At 39.7% G+C, this 26483-nt stretch overlaps 1 protein-coding gene across 1 annotated transcript in view; it reads right to left on the bottom strand.

Annotated features, from left to right (window-relative positions):
* Positions 1-9537: 9537 nt before the first annotated feature.
* The window catches only part of BPIFB3 (BPI fold containing family B member 3), a 36221-nt gene continuing 19275 nt past the window's right edge, over positions 9538-26483 (bottom strand). The window contains exons 10-15 of the mRNA XM_044659790.1: positions 22538-22708; positions 21012-21079; positions 16264-16306; positions 13666-13729; positions 10895-10971; positions 9538-9573 (exon numbers count right to left, since the gene is read on the bottom strand). Coding sequence (XP_044515725.1) covers positions 9538-9573; positions 10895-10971; positions 13666-13729; positions 16264-16306; positions 21012-21079; positions 22538-22708 — 459 coding nt within the window. The remainder of the gene's footprint in view (positions 9574-10894; positions 10972-13665; positions 13730-16263; positions 16307-21011; positions 21080-22537; positions 22709-26483) is intronic.

Genomic DNA, 26483 nt, shown 5'->3' with positions numbered 1-26483 from the left:
AGAGGGAAGAGGTCACTAAATTGGACATGCAACTTAAAAAGCTAGAAAGAGAACAAATTTAAGATCTCCAGATAAAAACTAAATTGGAAATCCTAAAAATCAAAAGAGAAATTAATAAAATTGAAAGTAAAAGAACTATTGAACTAATAAATGAGACTAGGAGCTGGTACTTTGAAAAAATAAAATAGATAAAGAACTGGTTAATCTTATCAAAAAAAGAAGAGAATAAAATTAATAGTATCAAAGATGAAAAGGGTGATCTTACCTCTAAAGAAAAGGAAATTAAGGTAATTATTAAGAACTATTTTGCCCAATTATATGGTAATAAATATGACAATCTAGGTGAAATGGGTGAATATTTACAAAAATATAAATTGCCTCGATTAACAAAAGAGGAAATAGAATACTTAAATAATCCTATCTCAAAAAAAGAAATTGAACAAGTCATCAAGGAACTCCCTAAGAAAAAATCCGCAGGACCAGATGGATTCACAAGTGAATTTTATCAAACATTTAAAGAACAACTAATCCCAATACTATACAAACTGTTTGATAAAATAAACAAAGGAGTCTTATCAAATTCTTTTTATGACACAAATATGGTACTGATTCCAAAGCAAGGCAGACCAAAAACAGAGAAAAAAACTACAAACCAATCTCCTTAATGAACATAGATGCAAAAATCTTAAATGGAATACTAGCAAAAAGACTACAGCAAAGTTATCAGAAGGATTATTCACTATGACTAGGTGGGATTTGTAACAGGAATGCAAGGATGGTTTAATATTAGGAAAACAATGCATATAATTGATCATATCAGTAACCAAACCAACAGAAATCACATGATTATCTCAATAGATACAAAAAAAGCCTTTGACAAAATTCAACACCCAATCCTATTGAAAACACTAGAAAGTATAGGAATAGCTGAGCCTTTCCTCAAAATAATAAACAGTATATATTTAGAACCATCAGCAAGTATCATCTGCAATGGAGACAACTTAGAAGCCTTCCCAATAAGATCAGGAAGAATGCCCATTATCACCTCTATTATTTAATATTATTCTAGAAATGCTAGTAATACTACATAGAGAAGAAAAAGAAATTGACGGGATTAAAGTAGGCAATGAGGAAACTAAATTATCACTTTTTGCAGATGGTATGATGGTATACTTAAAGAATCCTAGAAAATCAACTAAAAAGCTAGTAGAAATAATTAACTTTAGTAAAGTTTCAGGGTGCAAAATAAACCCACATAAATCAACAACATTTCTACATATTTTTGACAAAACTCAGCAGCGAGAGTTAGAAAGAGAAAATCCATTTAAAAATCACTCTAGACAGTATAAAATATTTAGGAATCTATCTGCCAAGACATACACAGGAATTATAGGAACACAACTAAAAACACTTTTCACACAATTAAAACTAGATCTAAATAATTGGGAAAATATTAATTGCTCATGGGTATGATGAGCTAATATAATAAAAGTGGCAATCCTACCTGAATAAATTTACTCATTTAGTGCCATACCTATCAAACTACCAAGAAACTTTTTTACAGAATTAGAAAAAATTATAACAAAGTTCATCTGGAAGAACAAAAATCAGGAATATCAAGGGAAGTTATAAAAAAAAATGTGAAGGATGGTGGCCTAGCAGTATCAAATCTCAAACTATACTAAAAAACAGTGATCATTATAACAATATGGTATTGGCTAAGAGTTAGAAGAGTGGATCAGTGGAATAGACTATGGGTAAATGACCTCAGCAACCTAGTGTTCAATAAACACAAAGATCCCAGCTTTGGGGACAAGAATTCACTATTTGACAAAAACTGCTGGGGAAATTGGAAAATAGTATGGGAAAAGTTAGATTTAGATCAACATCTCATACCCTGTTAAAGATAAATTCAAAATGGGTAAGTGACTTAAATATAAAGAGTGAAATCATAAATAAATTAGGTGAACATAGAAAAGTATACCTGTCAGACTTATGGGAAAGTAAGGAATTTAAGAACAAATGAGAGATAGAGAACATTGTAAGATGTAAAATGAATACTTTTTATTATATTAAATCAAAAAGGGTTTGTACAAACAAAACCAATGCAACCAAATTACAACAAACAACAAACAGGGGGGGAAATTTTATAGCAAAACTCTCTGACAAAGTTCTAATTTCCCAAATATATAAGGAACTAAGTCAAATTTACCAAAAAAAAAAAATAACCAACTCATTCTCCAATTGACAAATGGTCCAGGGACATGAATAGGCAGTTTTCAGATAAAGAAATCAAAACTATCAATAATCACATGAAAAAGTGTTCTAAATTCCTCCTGATCAGAGAAATGCAAATCAAAACAACTCTGAGGTACCACCTCACACCTAGCAGATTTGCTAATATGACAGTAAAGGAAAATAATAAATGTTGGAGGGGATGTGGCAAAATTTGGACACTAATGCATTGCTGGGGGAGCTGTGAATTGATTCAACCCTTCTGACCATTCTGAAAGACCCTTTGATCCAGCAATGCCACTACTGGGTTTGTTCCTCAAAGAGATAATAATGAAAAATGTTTGTACAAAAATATTTATAGCTTTGCTTTTTGTAGTGGCAAAAAATTGGAAAATGAGGTGTCCCTCTATAGAGAAATACTATTGTGCTATAAGGAATGATGAGCTGAAAGATTTCTATATGAACTGGAAAGACCTCCATGAACTGATGCAGAGTGAAATGAGAAGAACTAGGAGAACGTTATATACAATAATTGAAACATTGTGGAACAATCAAATGTAATAGACTCTGCTACTAATAGCAATGCAATGAACCAGGACAATTCTGAGGGGCTTATGAGAAAGAACGCTATTCATATCTAGAGAAAGAACTGTTGGAGTAGAAACACAGAAGAAAAACATATGATTTATCACTTGGTTATATGGACATAGGATTGGCAGTTTTAGTTTTAAAAGATCACTCTATTACAAATATGAATAATATAGAAATAGATTTTGAGCAGTAATACATGTATAACCCAGGAAGGGGGGAGGGAAGAGGAGAGGGAGAGAGCATGAATCATGTAACCATGGAAAAATATTCTAAATTAATTAATTTTTAAAAAAGAACAAGTTGTGAAAGGCTTTAAAATTAAAAAAAAAAAAGATTCAGAAATGGAAGCTAGGTGACTCAGGGAATAGAGTCAGGCCTGGAGACAGGAGGACCTGGGTTCAAATATGGTCTCAGATACTTCTAGCTATATGACTCTAGACAAGTCATTTAACCCCAATTGCCTAGCCCTAACTACTCTTCTGCCTTAGAATGGACACTTGGGCAAAAACTAAGGGTTATTTCTTTAATCAAGAAATGCTCTATATGGCATATCCCAATCCTTAATGTTCTCCCAAAATTGTATTATTTTTCAATAGGAAGTAATTTATCACCAGCATGGGAGCAATTTTCTCTTTCTTTTTTGTAATTTTCAGTTTTATTGATGTTTTGCTTTTAGATTATATATATTTACATATTGCTCCCATTTTGTAAGAGGTCTTTTGAAATGAGATAATTAAATAATGTAAATAATTCAGTGATTCAGAATTTGAACTCAGATTTTCCTGACTTTAGGCCTGGCACTCTATCTCTCTCTTAACTATCCATTCATCTGTTTATTTTGTCTTTCTGTGTACTAGTTCTCCTAGCATATTATCCAAGAAAATTCTAAAATCCTGATTCCCAAGTTAGAAAAATTTCTCCTCCCCCTCCAAATCCAAGGCTCCTCCAGAAATGATACGAATTTGGACAGTCCACTGGGAAATAGGAAAGTATACCAGGTGAGGAGTTAGATCCCAGATCAACCAATAACTCCATCATCTGTGACTATAAGAAGTCATTTCCCTTCTCTATACCTCAGTTTCCTCATCTCTCAAATGCCTAATCCCTGTTCTGATCTTTTAAGGATGCTGAGAAGATCAGACAGATATGAAAGCATAAGACTGTGGTAATGTTACTGATTACTCCTCAGAAATTCTACTGTTACTTTCAAAATCTACGAAGTGATTTCCTTGCTACCCTCTGGGGTAATGGCAATTAGGAATAGAAACTATGAGGCAATAATGTAAGTATTATTATCTCCATCTTTCAGATGAGGAAATTGATACTCAGAAATGTGAGATCACTTACCCCTTGGTCACCTAAGAGAGATATTATTTATTAAGAGCTATGATAACCATCTCCTCCTTTTGTCCCTTGAAAATTTCTCCTGCCTGCAGCATCTTTGGAGAAAATCTGTGAAAATTGAAGGATGGGGGTGATCTTGAACCTCCAGCATCTTATCCAGCTCTCAAATTCTACCATGCTTATTAAATGCACCAAGGGGGCAATATTTAGTAGCTATTGCTCTGTCCTCTTACATAACAGTGACCACTACAGAATTCCTCAATGAAAATCAACTCAGATTCACCACCACTGGTCTCCTGGAGCTCCTGGTGGCCTTTGATAAGAACAAACCTGGGTCTGGAGTTACATCCTCCAGGCTTCTGCCTAAGACGACTTTCCTGCAGATTAGCCTGGATAAAGGCGCCAGTCCCACTCCCAGGACAGGCTCAAGCCACTTAGGCTGCTAGAGATTGCAATCTGCAATCTCCAGCTTAGGTGGCCTACAGTCAGAACAGCCCCTTTGTCCAAGCAGTTCTTGCAAAATCAGATCTGGTTTTCAGCCCCTGAGAACTACCACAATGAAAGTGACTGCAGAGCCCCCATGGATGATTCTTACATCTCTTCAGTATCACGTTTGCTTCTGGAAAGAATTTATTGTCTTGATCAGCATCATTAGGTAGCATGGTGTAGGGAAAAGAGAACCTGATTTAGAGTCAGAGGAAGTAACTTCAGACACCTTGTGCAGCCTTGGGCAAGTTCCTTCACAGTAGTACAGAATTTAAATCTGGGAGGGATTTTGAAGGCTCTTCATTGAGTCTGGTCTACTCATTTTTACAGATAAAGAAACCAAGGCTAAGAATGTTTAAGTGACTTGTCCAAAGTCACACACCTAAGAAGTGTTAAAAGCAGAATTTCCAGTTTGTCCTGTAATATAGTTTGATTTTTGTTTTGTTTTTAAATTTTTTTTATTTTTGTTTATTTATTTGCATGTTGTTCTGTCCCCTTCCTCCTTTAGATTATAAGAGAAGGGGCTGCCTTTTACCTCTTCTTGTATCCTCAGTGCTTAGCACAATGATTAGCACAAGGTAGGCATTTAATAAATGATTGTTCATTGATTGATTGGTATGTAGGGCTTCCTGAGTCCAAGCATGGAGCTCTACCCACTCTACTACCTAACTGCTTCTCTGGACCTCAGTGTCTTCCTCTACAAAGTGAGGGGATTGGATTAGATGGTTTCTAAGGCCTGGAACCGACTAATCATCATCATGGTGGGAATCAGAGAAGGAAAACTGAAGGGTATATGATATAGTTTGCGAGGGAAATCTCCAGTGTAGAACCTTAGAATCAGAGAATATACACTATAAAAGAGGGATATTAAAGCGTTTTTAATGCTCAGAAAACAACAGAAGGGCATTCAGAAGGAATCATAGACAAGCAAGACAGCTTTTGAAATAACATATTGAATTTATTATATCATTTTCTGCTTGGTAGAGCTGAAAGAATGTAGATCCGTCATTCAAGCTATATTTAATAGAGATTAATTATTTCACATATAATTCTCTTTTTCTGTTCTACTCTCTGTGTGGAAATGATCTCTCTGTCTCCCTCTTGCTTTCTCTCATCTTGTGCATCTCTCTGTTTTGTCTCTCTATGTTTCTGTCTGTCTCTTTCTCTAGTGTTCATTAAACTTTTTAAAAAATTAAAGAACCATTCAAATCTGGCCCGAGACACTTTCTAGCAGTGTGACCCTGGGCAAGTCACTTAACTCCCATTGCCTAACCCTTACCACTCTTCTGCCTTGGAACCAATACATAGTATTTATAGGTAAGAGTTTAAAAATAAATCAAAGAACCAGAAAATACCAGCTGTACAAGAGACCTCAGAATACAAACTGTCAACACTGGAATGGGTGTTGAATACAGAATTTTAAAGCTAGAGGGAACCTTGGAACACAGAACTTTTCCTTGGTTGGATCAGAACTAGAGTAATCTATCCTAGGCACCTCAGAGAAGAAGGAACACAAGCAAACCAGAGTACATCCCAGGAGGAATGCATTCGTTGAAGACATTGGGAAAGAGAGTCTTAGCAGGGGCATTGTAGTTATCTTCAAGTTTTTTTCAAGTTGTCCTCAGGAAGTATAGAGCTGGACGTGTTGTCCTTGGCCCAAAGGGAGCAGAACTAAGAATAACATGTGGAAGTAGCATGTAGACGAATATAAGCTTGATGGAAGGAAAGACTTCATTCCAATGAGAACTTTCCCAAAATAAAATGGGGCCCCCTTGGGAGTTTGCGAGTTCCCCCTTCACTTGAAGGAGAGGAGTCAGGAAAGTCTCTTGTCAGAGATGCTGTAGATAGCCAATAAACAAGTATGGTCAGGATGCACTGAGAGACAATCCTAACACAGCCAGTTCAGTTTGACTCATCTCCTCTGAGCCTCCTGACCAAAAATCCCTAGATCAGTGATTCCCAAAGTGGGTGCCACCGCTGGTGGGTGCTGCAGCGATCCAGGAGGATGGTGATGGCCACAGGTGCATTTGGGGGTGGTGAATAACTCTAAGGGGGCAGTGATAGTATGTGACAGGGGGCACTAAGTAGTATTTTTACTGGAAAGGGGGCGGTAGGACAAAAAAGTTTGGGAACCACTGGTTTAGATCCTTGGACAACAATGACATCCTGTGTAGGAAAAAAAAACTGACTCAAGGACATTTTCTTTGGCACCATAAAAGTCCATGGAGAATGGAATGACTTGCCTAAGATCACAAAGTTAAATCCCAGTTTCTTCATCTGTAAAATGGTTATAACAATGCTAATTTTATCTGACTTACAAGGTTATAATAAGCATCAAATGAATTAAGAAATGTAAAGTCCTTTTATAATCATAAAACCCCACAGGCAGTTCTCAAAGAGGGGAGGCAGACATATAGAGGCCAGACACACTGTTGGGCACATGGAGCCTGGCACAGGTTTCTTCTCCCAAACCAGAAGTGTCAAGCCAAGGGCTCTCCCCATAACCCTTCTGCTTTCACTTGGAGGGGTTTTTTTGGGGGGAGGGCACAGCACCAAGCTGAGGGGCAGGAGTAGAGAGAGAGAGAGCACAGTACTGTACAGCAAAGTTAATATGTGTGGTTTTTTTGAAACATAGATTTCTTGCAGAATTCTTTACATGATGTCAAATTTACATCATGCAAATTTATGTAAAGCAGAGAACTATCTGTATAGGCAGGCAACATGATCTAATAGTTGTGTCATTTTGATCATCTAAATTACAAGTCAAACCAAGGTACTCTAGTCTGATGAAGAAGTTGACAGTACAAATGTCTGTACCATCAGATGTTCTAAGGGCATATTCATTAAATATCTAACAGGAAGTAGGCAAAACTTAGAATGAGTTCTCAAAAAGAATATAATAAGAAGCAACTGGGTCTCTTTATTAAGTCATATGCAATGTACCATAGTGTCTCTTTGTGATCCCTTTTATAACTGAGAGAAAGAGAGAGAAAGAGAGAGACAGAGAGAAGAGGAGAGAGAAAAAGAGAAAGATGACAGAAGAGAGATAGAGAGAGGAGAGAAAGACAAAAAGGTAATAGGAGAGAGAGAGGAGAGACAGAAAGAACAGGGGAAAGAGAGATATGGATGGATGGATGGATGGATGGATGGATGATGGATGGATAGACAGGCAGAGAGACAGAGATAGATGGATGGATAGATACATAGATGGAAGATAGATGATAGATACATAGACAAACAGATACATAGATAGACAGACAGACAAACAGATAGATAGATAGATAGATAGATAGATAGATAGATAGATAGATAGATAGACAGACAGATAGATAGATAGATAGATAGGCAGATAGATAGATATTTAATTCTTAAGATTTTATATTGCATCTTTGGTTTTACCAGGTATTTATTTATCCATTTGAAATGTAATACAGGATCAAAATTACTTGTATGTCTGTTCATTTAATAATGCTAGTCTTGGAATCTGTAAGACTTAGGTTCAAGTCCTGCTCCTAGTACTAGCAAGTGACTGAGATTCTCTGGATTTCAATTTTTTCATCTCTAAAGTAGAGATAATTCTTCTGTAGAATCTACCTTATAAGGTTATCATGAGATTCGGAGGAAACTGTGTAAAAGTCTTGGCAGCCCTTTAAGCACAGCCCTTACCAGAAACACAAGGTCTTTATTCTCAGATATGTGATTATTACTGCTGAGAAAATCATCTTCTGATTCCTCCTTTTGGAGGGTGGGAAGGGGAACTCTACAAGACTATAATGGTGAAACATAAATTCTAGCCATCCCCTCCAACCTAGGAAGGCTTCGAAGGCCTAGGAAGGCCCAGTAATAGACCCAGAATGTGGGTCTACCATCCTACCCTTCCAGCCAAGTTCAGAGAAGCTCATCACTATTTGTACCTGGCTACAAGATGATGATGTTTTCTGAAGTATGTTTTTGTTTTATTTTATCTTACTTTTTGACTCCTTTGTCTCTCTTAAAGACCACATAGAAGAGCTGTGTCCACAAGACGGTGTGTCCACGCTGATAAAATGACTGAAGTGTGACCACAAAGAGACCTCTGTTGCATTAATAGCCATCCTGTAGTCTCTGTGATAAATACCTGTTCTCTCTTTTTTAAAACTCTTATCTTTTGTCATAGAATCAATATTAAGTATCAGTTCCAAGGCAGAAGAGTGATGAAGGCTTCGCAATTGGGGCTAAGTGACTTGCCCCGGGTCATACATCTAGGAAATGTCTGGGGCCAGATTTGAGAATACCTATTTTCTTCAAGAAAAGAAAATTTGCTGGACACACACACACACACACACACACACACACACACACACACACACACACACACCCCAAACTAAATAAGAACAGCATTAAGATTATTACTTTTATTATTATTATTATCAGTATCATCCAAGTTTAATGTTACTTTCCATTAAAAAATCAGTCACATCATCTAATACCAATACCAAGCTGAGGCATCCTCATCCCATCATCCAAATCCTATTGCTAGATTTCCAGAAAAGGGAGAAAAGAACCAAGCAAACCAGGTAGGGTCAGAGAAAAAAATACCAACTAGGAAATGCAGAAACAGTAGAATCCTTTATTGAAATAAGAGCACGTGCAGGGGTAGACCCAGAATGCACTCCATGTCCTAAAGGGCCTTCCTAGGAAAGGGTCCTGAGTGAGCTGGACTGGCCACTGTTGCTGAAGGGTCACGGATCCAGGAAGGGCCAGCCCAGAATGCATGGGTTGATTTTTTTTAATCTACTCTAAGGCTCACAAGAGAATCAGAATAAGAAGAAACCAGGAAGGCTGGAGGGCTTCACCTGAATCTTCAGAAAGTATCAGAGCCCTGGAGATTCCTCCATCCCCTCAGCCCCGTGAAACGACGGTCAACACAACGGCATTCTGTAAGGATTGATAAAATATAGACTCATTAAATTTTCCTGATGAAATGACTGAAGTGTGACACATTTTTATCCACCCCTAAATAGACCATAAGATCAATGAAAATGGGCTCTATGCCTTATTAATTTCTAGGACCACTACTCCTCCCTCAGAGTTCCCCATTACATAGGAGGTATTCAAGGAAGGTTTCTTAAATAATCCAAGTAAATTAATTCAACAATATTTATTGATTCTTTCTTTGTCTTCTCTTCCTCAGGTCCCCCCATTGTGCCTAACACAGAACCAAGGACACAGTAGTTACTCAGAGCAGATAGATTTGTACTGAGAGACCTAGGTTCAAGTCCTGCCTCTGTTACTCGCCCGCTACATTATTATTGAATGTGTGTTTGTTGATTATCATTATTAATGGTATGACAATATTTAGAGCTGGAAAAAAACTTTAGAGAGAATCTAATCCAACATCCTCATTTATAAGTCAGGAGGCTAGGTAAACTGCCCAAAGTCATAAAGTAATAAAAGCATCAGAGCCCACATTCCAAACCAAGTGCTCTGATGTCAAGGACAGTTTTTTTTTCCAATACAAAATAAACTACAATGATAATGACATCATACTTTCCCTTAGTTTTGTTATTGTTGTTCGGTCATTTCAGCCATGTCTGACTGTGATCTCATTTGGGGTTTTCTTGGCAGAGATATTGGAATGGATTGACCATTTCCTTCTATAGCTCATTTTCTAGATGAGGAAACTGAGGCAAGCAAGGTTAAGTGACTTGCCCTAGATCACACAGCTAGTAAGTGAGGCTGGATTTAAACTCAGAAAGGTGAGCTTTCCTGACTCCAGGCCCGGCACTCTATCCATGGCACCATCTAGCTGCCTTCATCTATAAAATGACAATAATGGTCTCTGCCTTGCCCTGCCCATCTCAGAACAGGGTGACTGGGAGGATCAAAAAAGAAAATGAAGAAAATGCTTTGCAAACAAAAGGAATAGCTAAAATTAACAGCCAGCATTTATATAGCTTAAGGGGTTTACAAAGTACTTTATAAATATATATACTCATTTGATCCTTATAACCCTAGGAAGTAGGAACAATTATTATCCCATTTTATAGAAGAGGAAACTGAGTCACAGAGAGTTTGGGTGACTTGAGCATAGTCGTGCAGATAGTAAATGCCTAAAGTAGGATTTGAACTTAACTCCAAGTCCTGTGATCTACCCAATTACCCTACCTAAACCACCCCAGAGAGTGAATTATGCAATATTGTTTTCTTAATTGACACTTAATGCCCAAGAGCAATCGATTCTCAAGGCCTTACTTACCTCAATGATCTCCAGACCTGCATTTGCAAAGTTGACATTAAGGATCTTGGGCAGAGGGACACCTACTTCCAAAACGACTGCAAAGAATCAGGAGATGACACATTAGCTTGAGAAAGGCAGCATGCTAGCTGTTGGGTCTCTAATTGCCTGAACTAAGGGGACAGATCCTTCTCCCGGCTCACCATTGACTCTTTGGCTAACTTCGAGAGAGTCAATTTCCTTCTATGGGCCTCAGTTTACTCATCTGTAAAATGGGGACAAATCACACACCCCCACCTGATTTCACAAGGAGGAAAAGATGAGATGACTGTTCACGAGGTGCTTTCAACTCAAGAGCCACGGCAGTGAGAGATGTTGTATTTAATGTGATTCTGGGGTTGGTTCAGCTGATTGGAGCTCTATGCAAAGAAGCCCAACCAAGGCCTTGTGTTGGATCCCTACGATGGTAACCGCTTAGCTTTGCTCTGTCTGAAAGACACAGTGTGTGTGGGCCACAGCCTGTGACTCTGGGCTCAAATGCCATGAGGGTAGCTGACTCAATGCCACCCATCCCTTTGTTGGAGATGTGACCCAGAGTTCATACCGTCCTAATAGGCTGGTGTCCTTTTAAGGGGAATGTCTGTCTTTTGCATCAACAGACAGCTTGGTAAAGTGATTACCCTATTCAGTAAAGGGAGCTGGTCAGCTTAACCCGCTGATAATATGGGAGTTGTTGATAAAAGCAGGGAAATATGCTCCCTAATCTGGGGCCAACTAAATATATATGTATATAATTTATTTTGTTATATTATTTATATATCATATTATGTATTAATTATAATAATTATAAATATATTATTTGTTGATAAAAATATATTTATATAATTAATAATTATATGTGAGAATTATCCATCCAAGCTGCATATATATGGTATGTATAAATGTATAGGCAATGTATAAAATGAAGTACCAAGAGTTCCCTGGTTCTGCTGACTCTGAGGCCAGACACATGGGACAGAATAGGTGGGAGGACCTCTATGGTGCTCTCTAGGAGTGGGAAGTAGGGGCTGATGTCCTAGTCTGGATTCAAATTTGGGATCACAGCACAGTGAAACAGGGTCCTGTACCTTTTGTTGTCCAGTTGTGTCTGGTTCTTCATGATCCCATTTGGGGTTTTCTTGGCTAAGTATTTTATTATACTAAATTAAAAAGATTTTGTACGAACCAAACACTCACTGGCTATATGACTCTGGCCAGGCAAGTCACTTTCCTCTGTTTACTTTAATCCACTGGAGAAAGAAATGGCCAGAGTCATATAGCCAGTGAGTGTTTGGTTTGTACAAAACCTTTTTAATTTAGAATAATAAAAATTATTCATTTTACATCTTTCAATGTTCTCTATCTCTCATTTGTTCTTAAATTCCTTACTTTCCCGTAGGTCTGACAGGTATACTATTCTATGTTCACCTAATTTATTTATGATTTCATTCTTTATATTTAAGTCACTTACCCATTTTGAATTTATCTTGGTACAGGGTATGAGATGTTGATCTAAACCTAATTTTCCCCACACTGTTTTCCAATTTTCCCAGCAGTTTTTGTCAAATAGTGAATTCTTGTCCCCAAAGCTAGGATCCTGTACCTCATACATCTATCACAACTCCTGGCACATAATCAGTACTTAATAAATTTGGGTTGATTGATTGAGCAGCTGCCAGAAGGTGAATCCTGCCTGTGTGTGCAGAAAGAGTTGGAGATCCCAGGAGAGATCCCATGGTTCTGTTCATTTTTGACTTACGGGACAAGAGCAATCATTTAAGAAACTGTGTGCAATAATTAGCCATTTAAAATCTCTATCAGATTGCTTGTTGCCTCAGAGGACGGGGAGGGAGGGAGGGTTAGAAGAAAGGAGAGAATTTGGAACTCAAAACTTTTTTTTAAATGAATGTTTTAAAAAAATATTTTTATATATGTAAAAGGGAATTCTTAATCCCCTGTTCTAACTTAACTGGGGGAAAAGCTGGCTGGCTCAGTGGACAGAGAGCCAGGCCCAAAGAGAAGAGGTTCTGTTACCATGAAGACCAGCCCACAGTTACAGGAAATAGAAACTGCTCTCAGAGAGGAAGTGATGTAAGGAGGACAGTTACACAGTGAGAGATAAAGGCAAGCATGAAGTGTGAGAAGGGACTTTTGCTCTAAGGTTTCCTGAGGGCAGGCTGCTGCTGGCAGTTGCTGGTGACAGTTGGCTGCTGTAGAATCAATTGAAGGAGAGTGTGTGGGTTGGTCCATTGTTTAGTGAGTTAGTTAGAATATATATATAGTAGATTCAGCCTGGTTAGCTAGGCTGAAGAATTATTAGTGAGACTCTCAAACGACAGTTTTTAAGTAGTTTATAGGTTGATATAAGAAGATTTAGGTAGTTTTTAGGTAATACTAGGGTAGATAGTTAAATACCTCTCTCTCTCTTTCCTACCTTTCCATCTTTACTATTTTTTCTCAAGTAAAACAGAAATTTGTTAAACTGCTCTCCTATCTTTGTCAAGCTCCTAATTTTAACCCCTACCCATATAATAGGGAAAAAAATTAAATATTACTAAAAAAGAAAAAAGAAATTGCCTATAAAAAAAATCAACTTCGAGCTATTCTGATTAATGCAGACAAAAAGTATCTATTTTAGCACTAGCGGTGAAGGAAGGATAATAGGGCAGAGCCTTACCTAGCAGCAACAAGCTAAAGGAAAGGATGGGAACACAGACTTGGAAAGTAAGATGAGAATGTCAAACACTCCATACCGTTGAGTTTATGCACGTAAACTGCCCGCAAGACATCGCTGAGCCACTCCTCTAGATGTGAAACCTGAAATGGAGCACACAGAGAGGTTGATAGGTACGGCCGAGGGCCAGTCATCTCCTTCCCTCCACTAATGGTGGAGTTTTAGAAGCGCAGGACACATGGCTCCAGCCCTTGCAGGAGTCTACACCAGAGGCAAGGAGTTAGGGATCCTTGCTGCCTGCAGCCTGCCGCCATCTCTAATGATCTGGGCTATCTAAGGGGAGCTCCTTCAGGTATCTTCAGTGTAACACATTAGACCTAATCTGAGCAACAGGATTCTGAGGCTTCCTGGGTAGACAACATCTAGCAATATGCCTATCCAGGGGCACAAGATGCCCCCTCTTTGGATCTTGGATTCCTCCTCTATAAAATGAGCATAATAGCCTCTGAATTATCTACCTTGATCTACCAAACTCACAGGATTGTGGTGGAAAAGGCTTTAGCAACCTTATACTTTAATATAAATGTGACCTATATTTATTGGTGAATATATATTGAAGTGACCTATAGATGCTTTAAGATCACCCCTGATTCTTATCTTACTCAACTCACTTTCTTGGTCTAATCTAACTGGGATATCATCTTATATTATCTTTTCCCTAAAACCGACTTCTTTTCTAAATTTTCCTAATATTGTTTAAGAAACCACCCTTCTTCCAGCCACCCAAATTCATAACCTCAACTTATCACTCTTGCTCCTCCCACAATATCCAATTAGTTGCTAAATCTTATTTCTTTCTCCGCAATATCTTTCACTCCATTCACATAGCTACTTCGTCAGTTCAGACCCTGATACTCCCTTACCTGAATCATATGACAATAGCCTTTTTATTTTTATTTTTTGTTATTTAATTTAAATTTATTTTATATCATATAAATATAATTTTTATTCAACTTTTTAAATTAACAACCATTTATTTTCCTTCTCTCCAATGGAAAAGAAAAAGAAAATTCTTGAAATAAATATGTTATATAGCCTGGCTATCAAAATGGTTTTCCTAAAACTCAGATCTGACCATATCACCTCCACCTACTTGTGGTTCCTTATTATTTCTAAGATAAATTATAAATTTCTCTGGCATCAGAACTCTTCATTCCTTGGCCCCTCCTTAATTTTACAATCTTCTTTCATATTACTTCCTTCCATATACTTGACAATTGAGCCAATATTTGCTTGTCTTCAATATCCAATGACACTTCCTTCTGCCTTTTTACTGGCTGCCCCCATGCCTGATATGCCCTCCCTCCTCCCTTCCACCTCTTTGGATCCAGTGATTTCTTGAAGTCTCAGCTAAAAAGCTACTTTTCTGCAGGAGGCCTTTCTTGGTTATCCTTCTCTCCCCTACTTCCAGCTGCTAGTGCCTTCTTTTCTAAGGTTGCATTATATCTGCTTTCTATGGATCTTCTGCATACTTATTTTCATACATCTTGACTCTCAGAATGTAAACTCCTTAAGGGCAGGCTCTGTTTTTGCTTTTTCTTTGTATTCCCGGAACTTAACATAGCACCTATCACATAGTAAGTACTTAATGTTTGTCAAATGAATGGATGAATAATGGTGACACAAAACGTGCTATTTGTCCTCTCTGACTGTTAGTTCTAAGGTCACAGTTGCCATCCAAAATCTGACCATTCCTTTAGAAGCCACCAGACATCTACCAACATTGTTTATCAAAACTATCTAGATAAGATCTGTTCATTCTTTTACTTTGAACTTCCTAAGGGTAACAAGTTTCTCATTCCATAAAGTTCAATAATTTAATTTATTCTAAAGCTTCTCCTTTCAGATTTCCAGGGATCATCGAATTCTGGCACTTAAGTATTTAATGAGTCCATCCCCACTATCCCTCTCCCAGTTAATCTCTACATCAGATGTCTGTGTTCTATTCAGAGCTACATTAGGGAGTTAGCCTGTCTGATAGAAGGAGCCTGAGTTAGAGTTGCACCTTAATCATCAACTCAGTCAATATACCTCTCTGCATCTTAATTTCCTTTTCTATAAAATGGGCATGATGATTCCTTTTATGCTTCCTTCATGGAATTATTGTGATTCATGGAATCATTTAAGAGAATGAATGTGATTTTTAAAGGACCATAAAGGTCTGCAAAGAAATCAAGGCCATCCATCAAAAATGACCCAACTTGGTCCACCAGATTTATCTCAGGAAACTTGAGACACAATACACATGAAGACTAATTTGGAAAGGGAAAAAGATACTCACCAAAGAGTAGAAGATTGAGAGGAAATGGGAAGAGGAGAAACCATTGGTGGTACTGCTGATTGGATGTCTTTGAGACCCAGCATCACTTGGGATGTGGCTACTTCCTCAAACCTGCTGGGTCCCTAGATTCCCTACCCAGCAGCAGCACAGGCCTCAAAGTGCTTATTCTCCAACTTTCTGAACTCCAAGGACATGCTCCTTGAGTTAGTGGAGTTGAAAACAGTAGGGGCCGTGTGACTAAACCTATCCCTTCACATAAGTAATTTGTGGCATTTCTGGGATGGATCAGAGATGGCCCACTCCCATTCAACCCCATGGCCTTCCCCAAGGACTTACATCAAATTTAGCAGCAAAGGAAGACTCCAGTACAGCACTGAATCTGCAGAGACAAAGAAAGATATTGTTGAGTTATGGATTGGATGTCCAGGTCTCCCAGAGAAGATAGTGGGGGAGTTGATGAAGCAAAATAGGCCCCCAGAGCTTCCCTCAATCTCATAAATTTCTCTTAGAACTTTATTCCCATAAGGGACATTAGAGATCATCTAGTCCAAGTTCTTCATTTATAGATAAGGAAACTGAGGCCCAGAGAAGGAAGGAAAAAAAACATTTATTTGTTTTATAAAATTTGTCATTTATCCTCACAACAAATTTGTTTTATAAAATCTATAAGCCATTTATCCTTATAATAATCCAGGTAAGCATGTATTATTATCTCCATTTTACAGTTAAAAGAACTATGGCAGGCAGAGGTTAATGGCTTGCCCAAAGTCACACAGCTAGTAAGTGTCTGAGGCTAGATTGGCCATCAGGGCAAAGACCACCTTTCTTTTTATTCATTGAAATCCCAATGCTTAACATAGTGTTTGGCACATAGTATACACTTAAGAGTTTTTTGGATTGGATTAGACTAGGTCTTCTTAACCCTAGGCCCAGTAGACAATAACTTGCCCAAGATCACATAGCTAGGAAATGATAAAACCAAGAATTGAATCCAAATCCATTATTTCCATTACAGTATGCTGAATTCTATGGCTCATAGAAACGAGGAAGGGCCAGGAGTAAAAAACAGAGAGGAAACGGACAGTCTTAGACCACTGACCACAATGGCCAGTTAGGACAGGTGTGCATTTGGGGAAGACACAGAGGGTGCTATAGAAGGACAAAGTCTTTTGGTTCTGAGAACAGCAACAACAACAACAAAAAAAAAAAAAGAATAGGAACGGGGCAGGGCAATTATGGCTGGTTCTGATATAAGTGAGAGGCTATGATTTAAGGAGAGTTCTCTTAAGATATCTCCCATAGATTCCCTTGTCCCTGTCTCTGGAAGGGATAGTTCTGCCATTAATTCATGTGTGACCTTGGACAAGTTCTTTGTGCTATAGTCTTCTCAACTGTAAAATGAAGGAAATGTACAGTCAGGCAGAGTTCTTCACTATACATATCTGTGTGTATGTATGTGTGTGTGTGTATGTGTGTGTGTGTTTGTGTGTGTGTGTGGTCTAGTGAAGTCCATGTATCTCTTCACACATAATGCTTTTAAATGTATAAAAGTAAAATACATAGAACTACAAAAAGAAACCAATTATATTGAAATACAGTTATCAAAATATTTTTAATATACCTACAAGTTCAAGGATCCTAAGTTAAGAACCTCTAAAAAAAGGCAGTCCCTAAGGTCCCATTCAGCACTTAAAAAAAAAAAAAAAAGTCTGCTACTTGCTAAGAGTTAAGGTATTAAATTCCTTGGGAGGGAATATCTGCTTATCTGAGAACACATTAGTAAGGATTAGCTTATCACCTAACCATTACCTGGAAGCACAAGAGATTTGGGAAGGGACAGAAAAAAAGGTCTGTGTCAACTAACAATTATAACTTCCTAACAGACAAGGAGTTTAAAGAGAGGAAGCCTGAGATCAAAATGCCATCTTTGATTAGAGCTGAGATGTAAACAAGCACCTAACTGGAGAATAGGCCAATTGTTCTTCTCTGAAGCTTAACTCTGCCTGCCTCTTTGCACTGCCTGGGCAGACAACCTGCTCAGCCATTGGAGAATGTGCCAGGGAGAGGCTGCCTGAGGTCAAGAGTCTTAGAAAAGAAATCTGGAGAGGGGAATTTGAGTATTCTCTGATGGGAAGGGGAGGAGGGCAGGGAAGGGACCCCTCAGTAGTCAGAGGGCAAAGTGAGGTCTCTAAAAGGAAGGAAGGAAGGAAGGAAGGAAGGAAGGAAGGAAGGAAGGAAGGAAGGAAGGAAGGAAGGAAGGAAGGAAGGAAGGAAGGTAAATAGCTACTTGGTGCTAGATACTGTGCTATATGCTCTACAAATATTATCTCAACTGATCCTCACAACAACCCTAGGAGGTAGGTACTATTAATATCCTCATTTCACAGATCAGAAAACTGAGGCAAACAAAGGTTAAGTAGATTACCCAGTGTCACACAACTAGTAAGGGTCTAAGACTGGATTTGAACTCCACTGCCCCAAAGCCCCGTCCCCCCCCCCCATTCAAAGCTGGCAGATAGTCAAAGCCCTAGAATAAATTGCAGAGGGGTTCTCATCTAGTCAGGTCAAGTTCAGCTCTAACAATCACACTTAACCACCTCATTTTATGAGATGAAGGAAACAAGAACTACAGAGATAAATACTAACCCAAGCTTTGGGATCACTTTGCCAAGGTGGTCAAATATATTCCTGGGCATAAGAATGCCTTTGTAGCAGTATCAAAGAATCACAGAATATCAGAGAGCTGGAGGGAACCTCAGAGGCATTGATCGAGATCAACCTATATTTTCCCTGACCCCAGGATCTCCCTTAGTTATTACCATAAACTTTTCTCTCTCCCAGAGAAAGTTCTGATGAAAACTGAGGCCAGAGCAGTCCTCCCAAAAGACTCCCAAAAGGGCCAGTCACCAAACCAAGAGCAACAGAAGGCAGAATGACCAATAGAAAGGGCACTGGGCCCAAAGTCAGGAAACCTGTACTCTAGCCTGGGCTCTGCCACTAGCTCATTGTGGCACCTTGGGTAGGCATTTCATCTCTCAACTTTATTTTCCCTTTCTATAAAATAAGGAGTTAGACTAGACAAGTGATGGTGAACCTTTTAGAGGCCACAAGCTGTGCCCTACCCCCTGTCCCCTAGACTGTGTGCCATGCTTCACCCACCAAGTGCTGGGTGTACCCCACCCCATCCTTACCCCAGACAGGGGAGGGAGGAAATGTTCCCGCTGGGTTGTTAGAAAGAAGGGTGGATCATGTGAGAAATGTCCTCAGTGCAGGTAAAGTGGGGGCGGGGAGTAGCCTGAGCACTCTGCTCCCCTCCAGCTCTGCTGCCTGTGAGCTGCCCACCTTATCTACTGTGCACTGCCATTGGCTGCTGGTGTAAAAAAATGTCTGGCATGGTGGGGAGGGGGAGGGGAACAGCTCCACCCAAATCCTTCTGCCTTTCTAGTAATGCATTGGGGGGGGGGGGAAGGGCGGCATAGGTACCCACAAAGAGTCATCTTTAGCACATGTACCATAGGTCACCATCACTGTGCTTAGACTATAGAGTCCCTCCCATCTGACATTGTTGGATATTATGTACCAAAGAATCTTTGATCTCCTACATTCTGTATTTTTAGATTCCTCCACTTATATTCTAAGGTCCTTTCCAGCTTGGATGTGTTCTTCTCTCATTCCTTCCAGCTCTGATGTGACCTTTTATATTCTAAGGAAAGTTTCTCCAGTTCTGACAGTTTTAGGTTCTAAAGATCTCTCCAGCACTGACATATTATCTCTCTCTCTCTCTCTCTGTCTCTCTCTCTGTCTCTCTCTGTCTCTCTCTGTCTCTCTCTGTCTCTCTCTCTGTCTCTCTCTCTGTCTCTCTCTCTCTGTCTCTCTCTCTCTCTCTCTCTCTCTCTCTCTCTCTCTCTCTCTCTCTCTCCTCCCTCTCCACACACACCCTACAACCCTCTATTCCCCCCTTACCATTTGTCTTAGAATGGATACTAAATATATGTTCTAAGGCCAAAGAGTGGTCAGAACTAGGCAATTAAGTTAAGTGACTTGCCCAGGGTCATAGACCAGATTTGAACCCAGGACCTCTCAACTCCAAGCCTGGCTCTCTCCACTGAGCTGTCTAGCTGCTTCCTCAAATGTTAATTCTTAAAGACATAAGGAAGGAAACTAGATTGCCCAATGACTAGAACCCTATATGTAGGATCAGGAAGACCCAAGTTCAAAAGTCTGACCTCACACACTTCCTGGCTATATGATCCTGGGCAAATCTATATGTATCCATTTCTATATTTGTAAAATTCAGGTAATAATGTACTTACCTGTCGAGGCAGAATGACCAATTATATATAATTAAGATTATATTTAAGATATTTAATAAACTGTACAGACACTGATACTTCTACCCTAGTAAAAGGACAAAAAAATGCATGCTAAGACTGTGTAAAAGGAAACATTTACTCTCAATATCCACAGCAATGAGAAGTAGGTTGATGGAATAGAAAAGGCAATAGATTTTAAATTAGATGTGGGTTCAAGTTCTAAAACTTCCAGATGTGAGACCACGAGCAAATCACTTCCCTTCCTTGGGACTTAGTTTCCAAATCTGTAAAATAGGGATAATATTTCCTACCTACATGAAGAAGTTCTGTATAATAACAGATAAAAAAGAATGAATAGAAAGAACTCTGCAATCATAAATCCAGAAATGTATTTCCTGGTGATTATTTCTGAAAAGTTAACTCAATTACAATAAACTAACATTGGTTAAACCTCTAGTATGAGGTAGTGGAAAGATCTCTGGTCCCTCCACCCCTGAAGGAACCCCTGTCCCAAGATCCCCTCTCTATGTCTTTTTGATCAGTTCTAAATCCTAGTTTCACTTTCCACATTCACCTCTGAGACTTTGGACAAGTGATTTAACCTCCCTGGCTCTCAGTCTCCTCATCTGTCAAATAAAGGAATTAGACTAGATGATCTCCAAGTTCCTTTTCACCTCTTTTCAAAAGGTACTGCGAGGTAGATAATACAAGTCCTCTTTGTCATCTGTATTTAACAGTGCACCAAGGAGAAAATAAAGTCTGCCCTGTTACCGTTCCAGAGAGAGAGAAATGTGTAGTTTGGTAGCTGAGGTAGCTAGCTGAGCATTCAGTGTCAGGACCTGGGTGAAGAAAAGAGAGAAGCAACATGAATCTGATCCTCTATCAGTTTTCAGTTCATTGAAATTAAATGTTAAGGGGACAGCTCAGTACCATAGTGGATTAAGAGTCAGGTCTAGAGATGGGAGATCCTGGGTTCAAATCTAGCCTTAGATACTTTCTAACTATGTGACCCTGGTAAATCCCTTAACCCTGTTTGCCTCCGTTTCTCATCTGCAAAATGAGCTGGGGAAGGAAATGGCAAAGAATTCCGGTATCTTTGCCAAGAAAATCCCAAATGAAGTCACAAAGACTCAGACACAACTGAAATGATTGAAGAAGATGCAATATTCTGAACCCAGAGTCCTTCATTTTACAGGAAACAGTGAGAAGATACACTTTCTCATCTCTTTTCTGAGACCAGGTTTGATTATTATAATGCTATAACCTTAAGTTTCTTTCCTTTCTTCTTTCCTTTCTTTTTTGTTCCTTACATTTACATCATTGTAGTCACTGAGTAACTGTCTTCCTGGTTCTGCGTCAGTTCTCTGAACAATCTTAACTAAATAAATCCCTAGCTCTGCCCTTCACCCCTAATGATGATTGAGAAATACTTTCCAGCTGAAGTGGGAGGGGGGGGGAGAAATCCTCCTGTGTGGAAAATTTTTTAGTACAGAGGAATTTGGATGGTGACCAGGCTATAAAATCCAAGGTTGTGATAGAGTAGAAAAAAGCACTGAGCTGGAACCAGGTGACACCAACTCTGATATGAACTTATTGGGAAGTTATTTATCTTCCTAGTAGGGAAATAAGTGGGGTGACTCAGTGAATGGTACTGGATCTGGAGTCAAGAAGGCTTGAATTCAGATCTGGCCTCAGATACTTCCTATCTGTGTGACCATGGGCAAATCATTTAACTGCTCTCTGCCTCAGCTTCCTCATCTATAAAATGGGGACAGTACTGTAAGAGCAACTACCTCCCAGAGCTGTTGTGAGGATCAAATGAGATAATATTTATAAAGCACTTTGTAACCCGTAAAGTGCTATATAAATAGTAGCTGTTGTGCCATGAGATTTTGTTTTCTCTATCCTCAAAATGAGGGTTTCATGGTCTCTAAGATCCCTTTAGGATAGCAAGGTGGCTCTGAGGAGAGAGTACGAGACTTGGAGGCTCAAATCTAGCCTCAGATACTAGCTGTGTGAACTTGGACAAGTCACTTAACCCTTTTTGCCTCTGTGCCTTGGCCAGGGTCATACAGATAATAAACGTTTGAGGTCAGATTTGAATTCAGGAAGATGAGTCTTCCCAACTCCAGACCTGGCACTCTATCCACTGCACTGCCTAGCTGCCTAGGAGAGTAAGGATTTGACCCAGGCCTCAGATTGTGAATTCCAAGAACTTTCCGTACTTGTCATTGTCAGCTCAGCCCAGATGTTCGCTAGTCTGTGATCCCAGAAAAGCAGAAAGGAGAGGTGCTCACCGAACTCAGTGACAAAAGGGATTCGGTAGTCCCATGGGGGTGATAAATGAACAACTCCATCGATGCAGGGATGGTCACAGACGCTTTCCCACTCGTCAGCAAGAATGTCGGTGCTTTCTTCACTCTCAATGCGATCAGCAAATTTTCATCTGGCGGCAGAGTTCCCAGAGCCTATGTAGAGATACAAGTGAGCTTCTTTAGCAAAGGCTAAAGAGTCAAAGAATCAAAGAACTAGATCTTAAAATCTGAAAGTGCCCAGAAAGTGCAGCAGACACATAAAGATGGAATAAGGGGAGCAAGGGAGAGGATCCCAGCACCATAGTGCTGGGAGAAGAGCTCTAACCAGAGCAAGGCAATTGCAGTTTGTCCCAAGGTCACCAAAAATGGGAACTGTGCTAACAGGTTTGTGTTCCTCCAGCAGCAGCTGTACACATAATCAAGCTTAGCAAAAATAATTAATTAGCGTAAAAAACAATCAGAGCTCCACTCCTTCCACCACCCCCCCAAACTTCCCAAGCAGGCTATCTATCCATCAGTGGCCTTAAAGTATCTCAGGTCTCTGTCTTACTCCATGCCTCAGTGTCCCAGGGCCTCTGCTACCTAAGAGGCTTGTCTCAAAGTCCAAGGTCTCCTTCCTGCAAAAATCCCTGAAATTTCCCCTTTTCAATCCTTTTAACCTTTACTTTCTGTCTTAGAATCAATACTACGCATTAGGGTTTGACTAAAATATGAGAATTCTAAATTAATCTTGTGGTCACCAATTTAAAATATTATAGCTCAAGTCAAAATGACTTTTAATAGTCTTTATTTACAATAAGGGTGGAAAGAGTGAAAGTAGAGAAATACAAAAAGAAGGTAGAGAAGATGTCTAGCCTATCACACTAAATATTGCTCCAGTGCTCTGCTCAGTCCGACAGAGCTTGTTAACCCTTGACTGGAGGACCCAGAGTTCCACCCACGTGGCCTCCTCCAAGAAGTGAAGGCCTCTCTGAAACTAATCTCTCTCCAGACACCAGGAAAGGAAGGCCAACTACTTACTCACCCAAGAGGCAGTCCAAGTCCCAAGTTACCTCCTAGAGCAGGGGTCGGCAAAGTATGGCTCTCGGGCCATATCTCTCTCTTTTGAGGGCCAGATATGGCTCTTTCTGCAGGAGCCATAAAGTCAATTTTTTTTCAGGCGCTGTTACAGGAGCGTGCACTGGGAGCACTGTACGGCTCTCACGAAATTACATTTTAAAAAATGTGGCGTTTATGGCTCTCACAGCCAAAAAAGGTGGCCAACCCCTGTCCTAGAGGCAGGGCACCAGTCTAAGATGGCTACCAAAGATGAGAGGCTTGGCAATGGGGGTTAAGTGACTTGCCCAGGGTCACACATCTAGGAAGTATCTGAGGCCATGAATCCAGAACCTCTCATCTCTAGGCCTGGCTCTCAATCCACTGGACTACCCCTGAAATTATCTTTAAAATTCTTGAGGACATCTTTAGTTTTCCTTGCCCCAAGTCATGAAAAATCTAGTTGCAGCTCTTAATGGAAAGACATACCAGAGGTTCCCCTGGATGGCACAGGGCTGTGCTGATCCCTTTAGGAAAGAAAGCTGCCTGCCCAAACTTTCAGGAACTCTCTAGCCTGACCCAAGCTCCACATTGCTATTTCATGGTCAACTTCATGCCAGGTTACAAAACGCATAATAACCAAATTCCTGTCCTTCTCTTGTTCTGGAAACCATCATCGAATCAACGCTAACCCCACCAGGGAAAGACCAGTCAAACAACAGCTCTGTGCCCTCTCATCATCCTTGACACTCCTCTGGCCAAAGCATTTTCTTCCCAGCCATTCTAGGTATTATCTTCCCCTTTTAAACTCATGGAAGGAAGGGACCGGCTTGTTTTGGTTTTGCCACAGTGCCCAGCACCCAGAAAGTGATTAATAAAGACTTTTTCATTCAATCATTCATCAATTTTATTCATCTCTTTATTCATTCAAGTCCCGAAATCCCATCTGTAATTATGTCCCCTGTCCTTTCCCATAATCAGAAAGTTCTTTTTGTCCTTCCAAAATCATTCTAATGCCTACTTCCTCTGGCTAGCTGAGCCTAAGAACTAGAGCTAGGCCACAGAAACATCCTTTCATGACTACATGCCCTTCTCTCCCTCTACTCTTGGGAAAAGCAAATGTGTTTTTAATGACATCGTGCTCACCACCAGCAGCCTGATGGAGCCCTACCTTGTGACGAAGAAAAAGACCTGGCAGTTTTTATAAACCTTAAAGCTGCTGCTAGGTAGTTAATCTGCTTGGGGGAGTAGAGGGAAGTTGGGCGGGGGGAGGTCAGGAGCTCAGATGGCTTTCTGTGTTAACTATTTTTGCTAACTTAATGCCAAGAATCATTGTTTCTACATCTGCTGCTGAAGGAACACAAGTACTGTTAGCACAGCTCCCAATTTTGGCACCTTTGGAAAAAGCCCTGATTGCCTTGCCCTAGTTACAGCTATTTTTTCAGCACTGTGATGCCAAGATTCTTATTTCCTGCCCCACCTTATTTTATCCACAGATCTCTGCTATACTTTCTAGTGCTAAATTTACTAACTGAAACTCATTTTTCTCTGTCACAGAGAATATGGGGGCAGGAATGGGGGACTATGAGGAATTTTAAAATACATTTTTAAAAATTATTTTTTAAAAAGCAAGTTGAAGGGAGCAACTCAGCTCAGTGGATTGAGACAGGAGGTCCTAGGTTCAAATCAGGCCTCAGACACTTCCTAGCTGTGTGATACCGGGCAAATCACTTGACCCCCATTGCCTACCCTTATCACTCTTCTGCCTTAGATATCAATACACAGTATAGATTCTAAGGCAGAAGGTAAGGGTTAAAAAAAATGTAACTGATAGACTTTCAGAGGCAGCAAGTTGGTACAGTAGATAAGAGTGTTGGGCCTGGAGTCAAGAAACCTGTGTTCAAATCTGACCTCAAGTACTTCCTAGTTATGTGACCCTGGACACGTCACTTACCCTCTATCTACCTCAGTTCTCTCATCAATAAAATAATAGTACTGACTTCACAAGGTTGTTATGAAGCTCAAACCTTTGTAAAGTGCTTGGCACATAGTAGGTACTTAATAAGTGCTTGTTTCCTCCCTAGATTGACTCTCAAAAAAAAAAGCATAAATTCCTAACAGAAATCCCATGCAACCAGGCTTATCTCATACTATTTCCCTCTGGATATTTTATATTCCAAGTAAATTGCACTATTCTTCATTGTTATTCTCTTGTTTCTCTTATCTCTCTACATTTGCTTAAACTATCCTCCCAGCCTGGAAGGAACTTCTTCCTATCCCTCAAAGCTCGTGGGAGAAGTAACTACCTTCCTTTATGAAGTCTTCCTTACTCTCCACAGCCTATAATCCATTTCCCAATCTAGTCAATTCTGACCCCACAATACATTTCACACCCATCCTCTTCTCTCCACTCCCATGGCCATCACCCTAGTTAAAGCCCTCACCTCTTGCTTGGACTCTCCTGCTCAAAGACTTCCATTGGCTCCCTGCTGCCTCTGCAATCAAATAGAGTTTGAGTCTTTATGCTTAGCATTTCCTGGCCCCGTTGTAGTGTCCATTACTTTGTAAACTCCATGACGACAAGGACTATTCTAACCTTTCTTTGCATCCTCCCTGCCTGGGACAAACCAGGTGCCCAATAAATGGGTATTGGCTTGTTGCCTTGACATAGTAAGCACTTAATAAAGTCTTAGTGACTGCCTACATGATTATCTATTTCCAGCTTCCTTTGGCAGCCTCGTTTCATTTATATTACTCATCACCACGTACTCTATATGGCAGCCAAATGGGACTCTTTGCTATTCCTTAAATGCAAGTTTCCATGTCACCCTCTGCACAGACCACTTCCCATCCCTAGAATATGCTTCCTGCACAATTCCACCTCTCAGAATAC

This window comes from Gracilinanus agilis, chromosome 2, assembly GCF_016433145.1.
Source record: "Gracilinanus agilis isolate LMUSP501 chromosome 2, AgileGrace, whole genome shotgun sequence".
NCBI classification, from domain to species: domain Eukaryota; kingdom Metazoa; phylum Chordata; class Mammalia; order Didelphimorphia; family Didelphidae; genus Gracilinanus; species Gracilinanus agilis.
This window is presented reverse-complemented; position numbering and strand designations above follow the sequence as displayed.